The 16,200-nt window shown below is 35.3% G+C and overlaps 1 protein-coding gene across 1 annotated transcript in view; it reads right to left on the bottom strand.

Annotated features, from left to right (window-relative positions):
* LOC130220629 (protein shisa-6) overlaps positions 1–11,753 on the bottom strand; it is a 444,723-nt gene extending 432,970 nt beyond the window's left edge. The window contains exons 1-2 of the mRNA XM_056452846.1: positions 11,683–11,753; positions 10,140–10,944 (exon numbers count right to left, since the gene is read on the bottom strand). Coding sequence (XP_056308821.1) covers positions 10,140–10,684 — 545 coding nt within the window. The 5' untranslated portion in view covers positions 10,685–10,944; positions 11,683–11,753. The remainder of the gene's footprint in view (positions 1–10,139; positions 10,945–11,682) is intronic.
* Between the last annotated feature and the right edge of the window lie 4,447 nt (positions 11,754–16,200).

Raw genomic sequence — 16,200 nt, 5'->3', positions numbered from 1 at the left:
ATCAACTTATCCAGTTTTACACAAAATATGCCCTTCCAGCCACAACCCAGTACTGGGAATCACCCATACACTCTCATATTTACACACATACACTACGGCCAATTTAGTTTATTAAATTCACCTATAGTAGTAGTAAAATATTATGTACTGTACTGTCAACATGCCAAAGACAAAAGAAGAATTAGCGTAAAGATTAAAATTAGCCAAATATATTTTTTTAAAATAAATAAATATAAATATAATATAATATAAATTAATATAAATAGTCAAAATTATTCACACTTTTGTGATTTTTTTTCCTTTTTCAAATGTTTCCCAAATTATGTTTAACAGAGCCATTCGCAGCGTTAAAAGGTATGCTAGATAAGTTGGCGGTTTATTCCACTGTGGCGACCCTTGATTAATAAAAGGACTAAGCCGAAAAGAAAATGAATGAAGGAATGTTTGAGCAAGGAATTTTTCCCAGTATTTCCTATAATAGTTTTTTCTTCTGGAGAAAGTCTTATGTGTTTTATTTCGGCTAGAATGAAAAAAGTTTCGAATTTTTTAAAAACCATTTGAAGGTCAATATTATTAGCCTTCTTAAGCTATATATATTTTTAAGTTGTCTACAGAAAATGCTAGTATGTTTAGAAATATGTTAAACAATAATTGAGGAAATAATTAAAATTTTTCTAATTAAGAGGGCTAATTAGTCTGACCTTAACTGTATTTATGTCTTTGTTTTCAGACCTTAGTGACAAAAATGTATACATAATAAATAAATATGTATTACCATGGACAACTATTACTACAGAATGTATAACCTACTGTACAAGCATTTAACCCTTTGCCAGTACATATGTGTCAAAGCTCAAATTACAACCCATAATCTGCTCTAATTCATCTTTTACCCAGTATGAGCCAATTAGTAACTTCAGTCGTCATGACATTGTCATCAGTCTCCAGTATATTGATTATGAGGTCAAAGCATTTCTGACACAGTCTTTATAATCAACTGATAATGAATAAGCCAGACAGAAGTGAGATCTTGTTCCTCATTGACCTCAGGCCTCAACACACACTCACACACACACACGTTCTCCTCAGAGAAAGCACATTTCATGGCTCTCTGCGCTTCAAACACACAGTACATTAAGAGAGATCAGCCCTGAGCGGCTCCACTACACATCTGAGCCTCTGAGTAAACACTCTCATCTTATATTTAACTGTATCTTTCTGCAAATCACCCCGGTCTAAATGAAGCCGTCTCGGAGAGTGCAAACGCTAAAACAAATGTTTCTGGAACATTCTGTACTGTGCTGGTGTCTCTGTGAGCAGCTACTGACGCTTTGTCAAAAATGGGGCAAGCGATGATAGATCGAAGATGGGACACGTCTGATATTAGCCCTGAAACCTTCTGAGAAAAGCTCAAAATCGCTTCAGTGATCTCTCTCTCTCTCGCTCTCTCACTATCTATCAGGGATCTGACTGCTCACATTTCATACTCGTTGTGTATCTTGTACACTGAGGCAGTGTGCGCTGATACAATTACACTATGTACAACACATGACATGGTGCCGCAACATTCAATAAAAGCTGTCTTTTTCATGTTAAAAGGAGTATTTGTTTTAACCATCTGCGACGACGACGCACAAAATTTGTATTTTAGAAACCGTTTATATTTCTGCGACAGAGCAACAGCATAAACTACTGTGACAATGATCACCTCAGGTACTGATTATGTGCTTTATTTAGTGTTAAATGCTGCCGATGTGAGTTTAAATACCATTTTACGTTATATTTATTGCCATATTACTGAAAGTACCAGCAGATAGTTCATCCCAGATCGTAAAAAAATTCAATATCTAGCAGATGGTTTGAAAACGAAATTGGGAAATGTGATTCAGCACAGACCTACAACATCCGTCACTCAGTAGCCTGGGAATAATGTTAAATAATGTGCATTATTTAGGTTAAAAGCCTTTACAATTTCATTGGCAGTGCAGAGGCTGGTATTTAAATGTTTCTCTCATGTTTGGTGCTATACATCACGGTCTTAATACAATCGATGAAACAAGATTCTGGTGCCAAGCAATTTAAAAATGGCTGTCTGCACCATACGCAATGCGACATGGCAGGAACATTTAACTATCAGCCATTTAAAGGCACAGATTAGTGTGCTGCATTCCCAACAATGTGGTATGGTTGATAATCTAACACAAAGTCACAGTTTTGACTTCATTTTCAAAACGTTTGCTTGTAATTTTATTTTCGAGATCTGAGGTGAACTATCTGCTGCTGCTTTCAGTAGTATGGCTATAAATGTCAAGAAAAATGGCATTTAAACTCATATCCGTGACATTTAACATTGAATAAAGCACATAATCAGTACCTGAGGTAATTATCTTTGTAGTTTATTATGTTGTTTAGCTGCGACGTTGCGGAAATAGAAACAAAATCTACTTTTAACATTGAAAATGTCTTTTATCGCATTGTCTCATCAATAGTAGTTAGGACATTGTGTTAGATACTCTCAAAATAATGATTTTCACTGCTTGTTTAAACTACTTTTGTTTAAATTAGCTGGAACAGCATTTTTGTAAATGAATTATTGACACAATGTTATTTTGTTATGTTCAATCCACTTAATTTTGTGAAAACTATTCAGTAAACTTAATCCATTTGTGTTGGGACATGAAGAAATTGTGTGAAACTTAGCATTTTCTACAATGTGAGAACAAAACCTGAGCTCAACTCTGCTGTCTTATAGTTCAAATAAGCATTTTTTTACCAGTTTGCACCATTTTAAACATGCAATATAGCAATTTTGATTACACACAACAAATAAAAAATGTTACATTAATGTAATTACATTAATATCTATATAAACATAGATAATTATAGGCAATAATATAGACAATAATATAGACAATTTTTGCATTGGTTTCTATGAATAAAAGTAAGTCATAAGTAAGGCCAGACAGAAACTGTGAACTTATTTATTATTATTATTATTATTATTATTATTATTATTATTATTATTTAGCTTTTTCTGCTCAGAAATTATTAGTAAAAACAGAAACTGAACTTCACACAGTTATTGAACTTTATTGCTGTTAGCTTATTTATTAGGGTTTTTACTCTATTTAAGAGATAATTTTACAGAATAGTTACAATTTCTTCATAAGTATAAAGAAATTTACCGTTTATGGGTATGGCTTGCAGATTGCAGACTTTTTTCATTGATGAACATTTGCATTACTTAATTATGTTAAATATTGAATAAATATATTCTCTAGAATGAGCACTATTTGTGCGATATAAAAATGTTGTTAATTTGTTTTATTGGAAATTTAACTGTGACATGGTCGTTTTCCATTTTTTTATTTATTAAGTTGGTGAGCAGTGTTATGGTGTAAACCACTGTGTAAATATTGGTGGCTGATCAAAATATAAAATATAAATATAAAATTCTAAATGATTAACATGATAAAGTTTGATTTATAGTCTCTATAAGAATATCACATGTGACTTGTGAACTATCTTTCTGATGACATGAATATTAATTGTGAAGAACAGATTTCATTTTTAATTTAGCAAATTTAATGAATACTTTTATTGGTCAAAGATTACTTGAAATACAATGTGAAAAATACAATGTCCTATGGCTCCTTTTATTTTGTTCTATATTGTCTTGTTGTATTTCAGTCTGGAACTAAATTAAATTCTATTTAGTGTACATAAAATTAAGATTGTTTCTGTAAGATTTTAAGATTTTTCAATTTATTCAGAACAATTAACCAGAAAGGACAATATCCAGAATAATGAATCAAAGTTTTTTGTTTTTGTTTCCCCCAAAAAAATGTTAGTTAGTTCAAATAAGCATTATATTATAAATTCACACCATAATAACCATGCAATATACCAGTTTGGATTGCACTACAATTAAATATTATGACAAATAGGAGTACAGAAATTCTCATGAAAGTAACATTTTACATTGGTTTCAGTGGATGAAAGTAAGTCGTAAGTCCTGACAGAAACTGTGGACATTTTTGGGGGCTTTTTCTCTTTTTCATGTGGGCCTATTCATACTGTAGGTCTGAATCATGGAACATGCATTAACGAACATTTCCAGAAATATGAAATATCTCATTTTAAACGTTTTTTTTAAATTAGTTCAAATAAGCATTTTATTTACCAATTTGCACCATTTCAACCATGCAATATACCAATTTTGATTATGCACTACAGTTAATGAGTACTATAATGAGTACTAAGAGTATATCGTATATAATGACAATTTTTTTTGCATTGTTTTCAATAAAATAGTCATAGGTAGGACCAGACAGAAACTGTGAACTGTTCCTTTTTGATTTATTTTTAGATTTTTCTGTTAAGAATTTTGTAAAAAAAAAAAAAAAAAAAAGGATAATAATAATAATAATAATATTAATAATAATAATAATAATAATAATAATAATAATAATAATAATATTACTAATATTACTTAATTAATTATAAAGCAAAACATGCAGATTCATGTGGGCCTAATCATAGCTTTGAAACAACATGTGTAAAAAAAACTTTCCAGATTTTGAATGTTATTTTTAATGTTAATTAGTATCATATTTATAGTTAAAATAAGCATTATATTTTACCAATTTGTATCATTTTAAACAATATAGCAATTTTGATTATGCACTACAATTAAATGTTAAATTAATATAATGACAAATGTGAGTATAGAAAATATAATTTTTTATTTTTATATATTTTTTTGCATTGTTTTTCAATGAAAAAGGTGAGTCATAAGTAGGGCCAGACTTTGCTTTTTCTGTTCAGAATTTTGTACAAAAAAAATTATTACATTTAAAAATGTAAAAAAAATAGATAAGGAAAAATACAGAATGTGCAGATTTATGTGGGCCTAATCATACGTTTGAAACAACATGCGTAACAATAATTTTTCCAGAACCTTTTTTCGATTAAAAAAAAAAAAGTTAATGTTTATTTTTTTGCCTTTTCTGTTTTTTTTTTTTTTGTAAAAATAACAACAATAATAATAATTAATTAATTAATTAATTAATTAATTAAAGTTTAAAAACATGCAGATTCATGTGGGCCCAATCATAGGTTTGAAACAACATGCACATGGAAAAATATGAACCTTCTTTTTTCTTTAGATGTTAATTAGCATCATTTTTATAGTTCAAATAAGCAGTTTGCACCAGTTTACCAGTTTGCACCATTTTAACCATGCAATATAGCAGATTTGATTACGCAATACAGTAATGTTACTGTCACAATCTGCAGCGATCTAATCCTTGCGGATCGCTTAAGAACTACACACACACCATATTAAATAACTCCCAGCACGCTCCTCGCACACACCATTTTCTTGCTTCTGCTGACAGCAAACACACACAGCTGAAGCTATTCATGGACTGATTCAAGGACTATATAAAATAGCAGACACACACACACACATCTGGGCTGAGTCTTGTTTATCTGTTTTGTTAACTTTACAGCGCGTTTCCCGTGCCTTGCCTTGACTTGGTTGACCCTTGCTTTGTCTGTTTGTTTAAGTTGCTTGCCACTGGGACTGAACATTCTTTAACTATGGTTCTGGATTCTCTTTATGTATCTGTTTGACCCTGTTGACCGTTGCCTGCCTAGCTATTATTGTATTAAACCTGCACTTCAACTCCAATGTCAGCGTGCATCACGTTACAAGTTACGTTAATATATTGACGAATAAGAAAATAGAAAATACAGAAATAGACGTTTTTGCATTAGTTTCAATGAAAAAAAAAAATGAAGTAATAAATAAGGCTTTTTTTTTTTTGCTCTTTCAGTGCAGAACTTTGCAAAAAAGAATTCATGCAGATTTGTGTTGGCCTAGTCACAGGTATGTAGCGACCTGCGTAAATAACAGCAGCCTGTTCATTTTTATGTATTCTGCCCACATGTGTCAGGCAGCTGTACAGAATGTCATTCGGTCTTCCCAAATCCAATAAGCCTCATTGTGAGCAGCAGCCAAACTCTTATCAGACAGCCTGAGCTTGACTCATATTCGCTACATGGATCAGTTCGATAAGAAAAGAGCAACCTGCCATCTTCAATACTCTCCACATCCCAGCAAAAGGATCGACTTACACTCCCTGAGTGACGCCAGCGGCTATGATGTCAACGTTACGTCAGTCACAACACGACAACACACTCTTCTCAGTTACCATTGACTTTTTATTAACAAAAACCTAATCATTAAACAATACCGATGTCAAATTTGACCTTCAAAAACAAAGAGATGTCTCTGAAATGTCTCCTATTTGACTTTGACAAACCGAAGTGCTATAAATCTGTATTTTATTGACAAACTACAGCATGGAGACCCAGTTCCCCTGGATGCAACACTTTCCAGCTGACCTCCATCTCAGCGCAAGACTAATGAAATCCAGAATCAATCCCTCCTAGACGCAGATGAGTCCTAGATTTAATACAGTATGCAATTAACTATTAATATTCCTTCTTAACCCAGAACCCTGGCGCTTAATTTGCGATCCAGAACCACAAAGCCTTCTTTCGCGGTCTAGTACTGTACGTTTCAATGGAAATGTGTCAGAGGGTTTCATTTATCTCTCGTTTTCCCATTCAGTCTCAAGCTTAAATACGACAAATCACACACTAAAACATGATGGGAGGGTAGCTCCATGGCTCAGTGGTTAGCACTGCCGCCTCACAGCAAGAAGGTCACTAGTTCGAGTCCCAGCTGGGCCAGTTGGCAATTCTGTGTGGAGTATGCATGTTCTCCCTTTGTTGGTGTGGGTTTCCTCCGGGTGCTCCGGTTTCCACCACAGTCCAAAGACATGCGCTATAGGTGAATTGGATTAACTAAATTAGCCGCAGTGTGTGTGAATGAGTGTTTATATATTTTCCAGTACTGGATTGCAGCTGGGAGGGCATCTGCTGTGTAAAACATATGCTGGATAAGTTGGCGGTTCATTCCGCTGTGGTGACCCCTCATAAATAGGACTAAGCCAAAGGAAAATGAATGAATGAATAAAACATGATGGGTTGTTATAACCCAATGTTGGGTCAAATGTGGACAAAACCAATGTTTGGTTTATTTATTTATTTTTTTCAATTGAATTCAGTTAACACATTTTAACCAGGGTGTGAATTATAGGGGGGGTTGACCCCCTTAATTCCATCTGAAAACGAGATGTATGGAGGGGTCATCTCTTTAAATTGTAAGAAATAGTTTGATCTGATTTGTTTGTTAAATAATAATATTAATAATTAATATAATATATGATATAAATCTACATTTGAACACCCCTATAACGGTTCATACCACTGTGAACGCAAAATCAGAAACAGAATTCATTCAGCAGTTTAAAACTGGAGCACCGTTGCACACAATAAGTGTTCACAAGACACTTTACTCATAAAATAGTTACTTGTGTCTACATATAGCCTAAAAGCAAAGTAAAATTAGACACAGTTTAAAATAGGCCTAGCTAATCAGGTTACTGTAGGCCAGAATACACTCGATATCCCTCAAAACACTGAAAACCTAAATATATTTGTATAAGTGTGTAACTTAATTAAAAAGATTTGAAGTATTACATAAACATTATGTGAAAATTTTGACTCCCCATGATCATCAATGTATATATCGCACCTTGATTTTAACCCAATAGTTGGATTTGTTCTATTTGACCAAACATTGAGTTACAACATCCAAGCATTTCTTATAGTACACCCAATATTTCATTAGTATTTGTCATTGTTGTATAAATCAGTTTCCTTAAACCCTTCTTCTCATCTAAATCCCCCATTTTTGTCTAAACAAATTGAAATGCTAATGAGAATTTTTAAAAAAGACACCTTTTAATATATGCTGATGTGATGCGATGCAATTGGGAGTTAATGGTATTCTTTGTCATCCAGCAAACACTCTCGTCCTAAATGACAAACAGCGCAGTTTCAATTCTTCAGTATCTTGAAACACAATAATGAAATGAATTAACCTTCCGTATTACTACCTCAAGATGGTTATCCATATGCTGCGTTTCTGGCTAAATGCCTCATAATACTCACACTGGGTGTTGTGCAAAATTTTAAAGGGATAATGTGCTGCCAAAATGATAATGCAGTCATCATTTAGTCGAAATCATGTGAGACCAAATCTGTATAACATTCTGAAGGATGTAGAAATATAAACAGAAAGACGAACCCAATTGATCTACCACAAAACACTGGGAAATCTTTTCTAAAAAATTTTCTTTTGAGTTCAACAGAAGAACATATGGGTTTAAGAATGAATGAATGGTGATAGAATTTTCCATTTTGGGGGAACAATCCCTTAACAACCTTAGTGTTGGACAAACTTTGCTTACCAGTCTTTAAGATCTTAAAATAAAGGTTCTCCAAAAGGATGTTTGTTTTTTTTAAGAAATCCCACATAAAAACTATTTTTGGTTCTCAAGGTCTAAAAAACCTGTATCTACTTTAGGGAGAAATATCCCAAGTCCAAAGATTCTTAGGATCATCAATACCAATGAAGAACCTTTATTTTTAATAGTGCTTAGACATTTATCCAGGTTACTCTGGATTGAAACCATCACTACTTCCAGTCACACTTTATTATAAAGTACAATACTCACAATTGTCAAACCACTAACTAAGATTTTAGCCCAATAAACTACTAGGGTGAACTCAGGCCAATTGGGTCCTCCCAAGTTTTCCTTGGTCATTTCAAATGGCAAAAAGTGTCCCAATAGACCCAAATTCACCCTAATTGGCTGCTTTTTAATAGTTATTAAGGTAGTTATTGGGTTTAGGTTTTGGTAGGATTAGAGATGTAGAAGTACTAAATAAGGCTATCATAATTGTCAACGATGAGAGACATCCTTTATCAAACACTTTCCAATTGTTACCATCAGGTCATCGATATTGTGTTCCTAGGTGTATAAGAAATAGGAAAAAATTATAATTTATGCCCCAAGCAATTAAGTTTTTTAATTCCTCCTCCCAGGCTAGTAGACTGGATATTTATTTAGAGTGGGGGTTCTATGTTTTTAAATGATTTATACACACACACATACATATACATACACATATATATATATATATATATATAATATATATATATGTAAATGTGTGTGAATGTATATATATATATATATATATATATATATATATATATATATATATATATATATATATATATATATATATATATACATACACACACACATACACACACACATACATATATATATATATATATATATATATATATACACATACACACACATATACATATATATATATATATATATATATATATATATATATATATATATACATACTACAGTTGAAGCTGAATTATTAAATTGATTTTATTCTTTTTCTTTCTTTAAATATTTCCCAAATGATGTTTAACAGAGCAAGGACATTTTCACAGTATGTCTGATAATATTTTTTCTTCTGGAGAAAGCCTTATTTGTTTTATTTTAGCTAGAATAAAAGCAGTTTTTAATTTTTTAAAATTCCATTTTAAGGTCAAAATTATTAGCCCCTTTAAGCTATTTTTTTCTTATAGTCTACAGAACAAACCATCGTTATACAATAACTTGCCTAATTACCATAACCTGCCTAGTTAATCTAATTAACCTAGTTAAGCCTTTAAATTTCATTTTATGTACTGTCATCATGGAAAAGATAAAATAAATCAGTTATTAGAAATGAGTTATTAAAACTATTATGTTTAGAAATGTGTTGAAGAAATCTTCTCTCCGTTAAACAGAAATTGGGGAAAAAAATTAACAGGGGGGCTAATAATACTTACTTCAACTGTATATATATATATATATATATATATATATATATATATATATATATATATATATATATATATATATATATATATATGCCAAATGTGAAATGAAATTTCCCTATAGGGACAAATATACTTAACTAACTAACTAGAATAAGAGCTTACTTTATAAGTACTAATAAACAGCCATTATCTTAATAAGGCATGTAATAAGCCAATAGTTAAGAGAGGGAATTGGTACTTAGACTAAAGCGTAACTCTACAATCTACTGGTGATGCTTTAACCTAAACCTCTTTTTTTTGGACTCACCTGTGGACATTCATCTCTTGAGGTGGTCTGGTGGCTTTATCGTAGGCCACTTTGGCAGAAATCCCCAGGATGATGATGAGGGCGATGACCCCGCAGGTGATGTAGACGGTGGTGTTGGTCTGGTCCAGTGCAGGGTCATATGTGTCCCCTGTGGGTGCCGGTGAAGGCGGTTGGGTTTTGATCCAGTCGGGTGTGTTGTAGTTGGTACAGACTCTCTGATCCAGTCGTTTGGCTTTCACGGGACAGCAGAAGCGCAGAAAGCAGCTCCCGCAGCAGTACCGGTGGTCAGTGTTGTTGCAGGCAAACTCTTTGTCGTACTGACCACTCACATCATAGTAGCCTAGACAGGTGTCATGATCGCCGATGATGGGTGCCTGGACTTGGGTGATCCGTCGGGGCGCCACTGTTGGTGCAACCGTGCTGTTGACCTCCTTAACTTTTGGAGGTCTTTTTGGAGGTGGTTTGCTCCTCTTGGCTGTGGATGCGCTCAGGACGCAGAGTGGGTCTAGATAGACCAATAGAAGTAGGAGATGTCGTATCCCCATGGCTTCAGGGTGTGTTTCTCCTCGTTTTATGACTTACTCAAACCAGCACTGACCCGCTTGTCACGCAGTCTTGCGGGTCCTCCATTGTCCATCTCCACGCATCATCAATTCAACAGTCCTCCTCCCTAAGACTCTCATTCTTTAAGGCATACTGCTTACAGAGTCGAGCCAGCAACTGTCCATTGCACATTTCAGGATGAGTGGACGGAGTCTCAAAACTTGAAATCTATTCGCTCAAGAACTGACTACATTATGTTAATCTGAAAAGCAAAAGATGAGGGAAAGAATTACACTCTTCTCTACATATTAAAATGCCTCAGTCTGCATGGTTTCAGCACCACGGACAGCGCAGTTCTTCCAGTTCAAGTTGTTCCTGCGAGATTCATTACATACTCTTCACAGAAATAGAAATCTATACTAAAATCAGCACGTGTAGACTAACAACAGTGCTTACAAAATCCGTGAATGCTGTATGAATCTGTTGCATAATGCTAACATATCATAAAACCAATATAAATAATGAAAAAAATCAAAACCCATTTACAAGTCATACTTTCCACATTCAAATGAATATAAATTAATAATACATAAGTTAATACGATTAACGCAAAATACTTAAACTCAATAAAAATAATTAACTAGTCGTGACATTTATCCATTTAAATATTCATTCCCAATTGTACTGCACATATCCTTAAACCTAAATGCGTTTCAAGTGATACCATTTACAATGACTGATTTAAAAAATTGCTTCGTATGAATGAATGAATCAACGACTACGTTGAGTAACACCAACTAAACTAATTTTTAAAAACCCACATCGTTTTGACATAGCTCCATACAGTAAAGGCTGCATATTTTCACTTTTCCAGTGCAGTACAGCGAAAAAACGCTTGCAAATCAAATATAAAACTACTCACGTAACCTCTGACGTTCCACATTCATTCATGAAAGAGCTAAAAAGTGGATTTTACATTGAAGAAATCGTCACAACTTACGAGTCCAGTGCGCTCGGATGCGGGATGTCCGTCACTGTGATTGCGAGGAACTGAGAGAGAAAGAGACGCTCCTGCGCTCCGCCTCCATCCATCCACTCTCTCCCTCTCTCTTTTTCTCCCTTGTACTTCTTTTTTCCCTTTTTTCTCCCTTGTACTTCTACACGTCACCGGCAAGTCAGGTAATTACAAACCCGTCTCGGGTAAACGCTCTCCTGCTCATACCTTCAGGCTTCCCGCAACAACCCACGCGACCTCTCAACAACTGCATTATAGTGTCATGGACAGCCTTTGAACACTTAGGACAGGTTCGTGGATCAGCATTCCTGTCAGGAAAAACATATTCGTTTCATAAAACTGCACTACAGCTCGAAACGAAGGTTAATTCAGTGGTCTCCGTATAATGTAGGGTTGTTAAAGCAGTAAAATGTCATAAGGAAGTAATCAACCTTATTTAATTTGATAAAACTCTATTTTAATCTACCTAACGTTCTTGTTTCTTTGACGAACACGATCTGTTTGCGGAAATTGTTTATAAATACTCGATCATGTACATTATTTTTATAGGCGTATAAGACATCGATTAACAAAAATGGCCGTTATGGCCGTTAATATTTGAATTTTACGAGCGCGCGAAATTTAAAATTTACAGTCTTGTTTATGCTGGTAATGTAGCCAGCATAAGTAAATTTTGATGCTGGTTTTATTAGTGGTCTTGCTGGTATCAATCTTGCTGGTCTTAGTGGAGGTCCTGACTAGCATTAACACCAGCAAGACCAGCATTGAAATCAGCATCAAAACATACCTTACCAGCAAATGCTGTTTTTTCATCAGGGTATTTTGCTAGCCGATCTTGTTATTCTTTAGGTCAGTGGTTCTCAAACTGGGGGTCGCAGAATAATTTCAAGGGGTCGCGAGAGTGATTTAAAAATTGTGTATTTTCAGTGATTAAAATAAATATTTTTCAGTATTACAAGTGAAAGCTAATATTTTCAGATTTTTAAAAAGATATTACTGATAAATTCATAAAGTATTTAGGACACATTCAGGCAGAATGCATCTTTGTACTTGAAGCGCAGCGCTCAGGAACAGTTTAAAACTGTTGACATGTCAACTTGCCGCAGTAAACAAAGCCTTCAACGCTTGCCCCGCCTTCGCGCTCTTCTTATTGGCCCACTGCTCTAAGAACTGAACACGAATGATTGGTTAAAATCAGCTGTCAATCACTCAGTCAACGCCTCCTGTCTTCAGATGACAGGAGCTACAACCGCGAAAATGTAAAGTGCTGAAGATGAGAGAATGAAAACAACACTGACAGATTTTGACTTAGAAACACCTAAAGCTACAAATAATGGCACATCTGATTACTGATCATGTGGTGAATGTTAATCCACCATCTACACTTTTTGAAGAGTGGATAAAAGACTTCCATTGGGCTCAAGTCTGCTATGAAAATAACTAAAGCATTCACTGTAAAGTCTGTGGGACGGAATTTTCAGGTAACAGTTTGCCACTGAATCTACACATTTTAAGCACGAGAGTTTCTGTTTAATCCTTTATTTAATCGCCAGATGCTGTCAGCCGTACAAGTGGCTGCTATATGTAAAAGTTAACACCTTATACACCATCGCAAAAGGGCTTGCACTGACTAAGATTAAACTAATATTGCAGCTCATGAAAAGAGCGGTATTGCTATTAAAATGACGTATGCACATAATAAGGTATATGTCAAAAGCATCTGTGCAATATCAGACACCAGGCGTGAGAACACAGCACAGTTATCGTTAACAGATTCATTAATGAATTCATGTCAAGCAGTGTGCAGGGCCGGTGAGCGGTTCGTCCGTGATATCTTTTGGTCACTCAATTATGCTACAAAAATGTATTTTCTTGTGATAACAGGATTTCATAGAGACATATTTTCCACACGCATGCATATATACTTTTTAGCTTGTTAGTTTTGATTATTGTTGATTTCAAAATGCAATAAATCTGTTTATTAAACTTGTAGTAACAGCGATAATTGGTGGGTGCCACTAAATTTTGGCTGGTGCGCCTAAATGTTTAAAGTTAGAAGCACCAGTGTTACCAAGCAAAAATGTTAATTTCGAACCCTGTAATGTATATTGCGAACAGCTTTAAAAAAAAAAGCTATTTTTATTGTTCATATATACTTTGGTAGTGGAGGGTCGCGAGTTCTTGATGATCTCACAGTGGGGGTCGCTGGTTTAAAAGTTTGAGAACCACTGCTTTAGGTGACCAATTGATCTGTGCAAGTTAATTCAGTGTGTGTGTGTGGGGGGGGGGGGGTAATTTTTGGTAATCTTTAATCAAAGTCTGACCATTTGCTTCTGCATTTGGAGTGGCAGTCTTTCTCTGTTGATGTCAGTTTGACAATTCAGCCAAAATATTCTTAACCACGTTAGCTTGCTAACGCTGCAATGATGAGTAAAAGAAAACCCTTAACTAAAAGTCGACCAATGCTGCCCTAATGAACACAAGTTTGTGGCAAACCTTTATAAAACCTCAAACAAGTACACTTAATCTTGTTTATTCACAAAGAAATCAATTAATAAAGATGGCCTATAAAACGTTAAAATATATGTATATATATATATATTTTTTTTTTTTTCTAATGATCATCTACACTCACCGGCCACTTTATTAGGTACACCTTACTAGTACCAGGTTGGACCCCCTTTTGCCTTCAGAACGGCCTTAAACAGTCGTGGCATAGTTTCAACAAAATACTGGATACATTCCTCAGAGATTTTGATCCATATTGCCATGATAGCATCCCAGTTGCTGCAGATTTGTCGACTGCACATCCATGGTGCAAATCTTCCAACCCAGGCTCATTCTGAAAACGTTTCTGGAGACCGCAAAATACGCCCGGCGACATGTTTTTCTGCAGTTTTTGTTTAAGCGAATCCATGAGAGGCCGCTGTATACGCTTTTTGAGATCTCAAATTTCCCTTGTGAGTGCCATTCGTGCCTGCTGTTCTCGCGTAAACCCACCAGAGGCCGCTGTCGACTGACTTTTTGACCGACTGAGCGAACGATCAACTGACCCACACTCCCCCTTCTCTAAACACAACCAATTTTATAGATTGGCCCGTCCACCCACTTCCCTAAACTCAACCAACACGTTTCAAAAGCAGTCCAAAAAAATAAAAGCCTTTGTCAGATGTTTTTTACCACGTTTTCAGATTTTACCACATTCTAACCCTGTTATTCACTTGTTTGTTTTATTTTTTGGATTCTGTTTTTGTCTTATCTGCTTTCTGGAACTGCTCTTCACCAGACTCAAACCCCGTCGTCGTGGTCAACTCCTCTCTGCGTCTCAAGTCCGCCGACGTACATGGCACGCCAACGGGACAAACTGGTTGCAGCCGGAATGGCGTCCATATTGAGGTAAGCGTCAGCTGGTAAGCACGAAAGAGAACGCCGTCACACCGCCCTGTAGCGTTTGTTTATTTTTTTTTATTAAACGCAGCCATACGTACCTCCGGCTACGTAATTTGCGGTCTTTAGAAACGTCTGTAGGGCTACGTTTACAGAATGAGCCTTTGTTGGAATCTCCCGTTCCACCACATCCCAAAGATGTTCTATTGGCTTGAGCTCTGGTGACTGTAGAGGCCATTTGAGTACAGTGAACCCATTGTCATGTTCAAGAAACTAATCTGAGATTATTCAAGCTTTATGACATGGCGCATTATCATGCTGGAAGCAGTCATCAGAAGATGGGTACACTGTGGTCATAAAGGGATGGACATGGTCAACAACAATTCTTAGGTAGTCTGTGGCGTTGACACAGTGCTGAAATGGAACTAATGGGCCCAAAGTGTGCCAAGAAAATATCCCCCACACCATTACACCACCACCAGCCTGAACTGTTGATATAGAGTAGGATGGATCCATGCTTTCATGTTGTTGACGCCAAATTCTGACCCTACCATCCGAATGTCACTGCAGAAATCAAGACTCATCAGAACAGGCAACGCTTTTCCAATCTTCTATTGTCCAGTTTTGGTGAGCCTGTGTGAATTGTAGCCTCAGTTTCCTGTTCTTAGCTGACAGGAGCGGCAAAAGGTGTGGTCGTCTGCCACTTTAGCCAATTCACCTCAAGGTTGTGTGTTCAGAGATGCTCTCCTGCATATCTCTTTTGTAACCAGTGGTTATACAATTGTAATAAAAGGGTCTACTTAATGCTCAGATTTTCTACCCTGATTTTACATTATCAGCTTTGAAAATTCAGATTTACTATATATATCGAAAGCAATGCATTCTGTAAGCAACCATATATATGTACTATGTTAGTCTGAATACACTGCTATTTCAGTTTAAGACAAGTGCTCTTGGAAACAGTAGGATGTCAAATCACTCAGCATTCATAAACAATCCCTAGAACAATATCTGCGTTTTGTTGTCATAAGGTCTGATCCATTCTGCAGCTTATTTTGGTCATGAGCTACCCACTGACTGACTTGCAAAAGTGGTCAATAGCTGTTCCTACAGTAG

Source organism: Danio aesculapii, chromosome 3, assembly GCF_903798145.1.
Source record: "Danio aesculapii chromosome 3, fDanAes4.1, whole genome shotgun sequence".
Lineage (NCBI taxonomy): Eukaryota > Metazoa > Chordata > Actinopteri > Cypriniformes > Danionidae > Danio > Danio aesculapii.
This window is presented reverse-complemented; position numbering and strand designations above follow the sequence as displayed.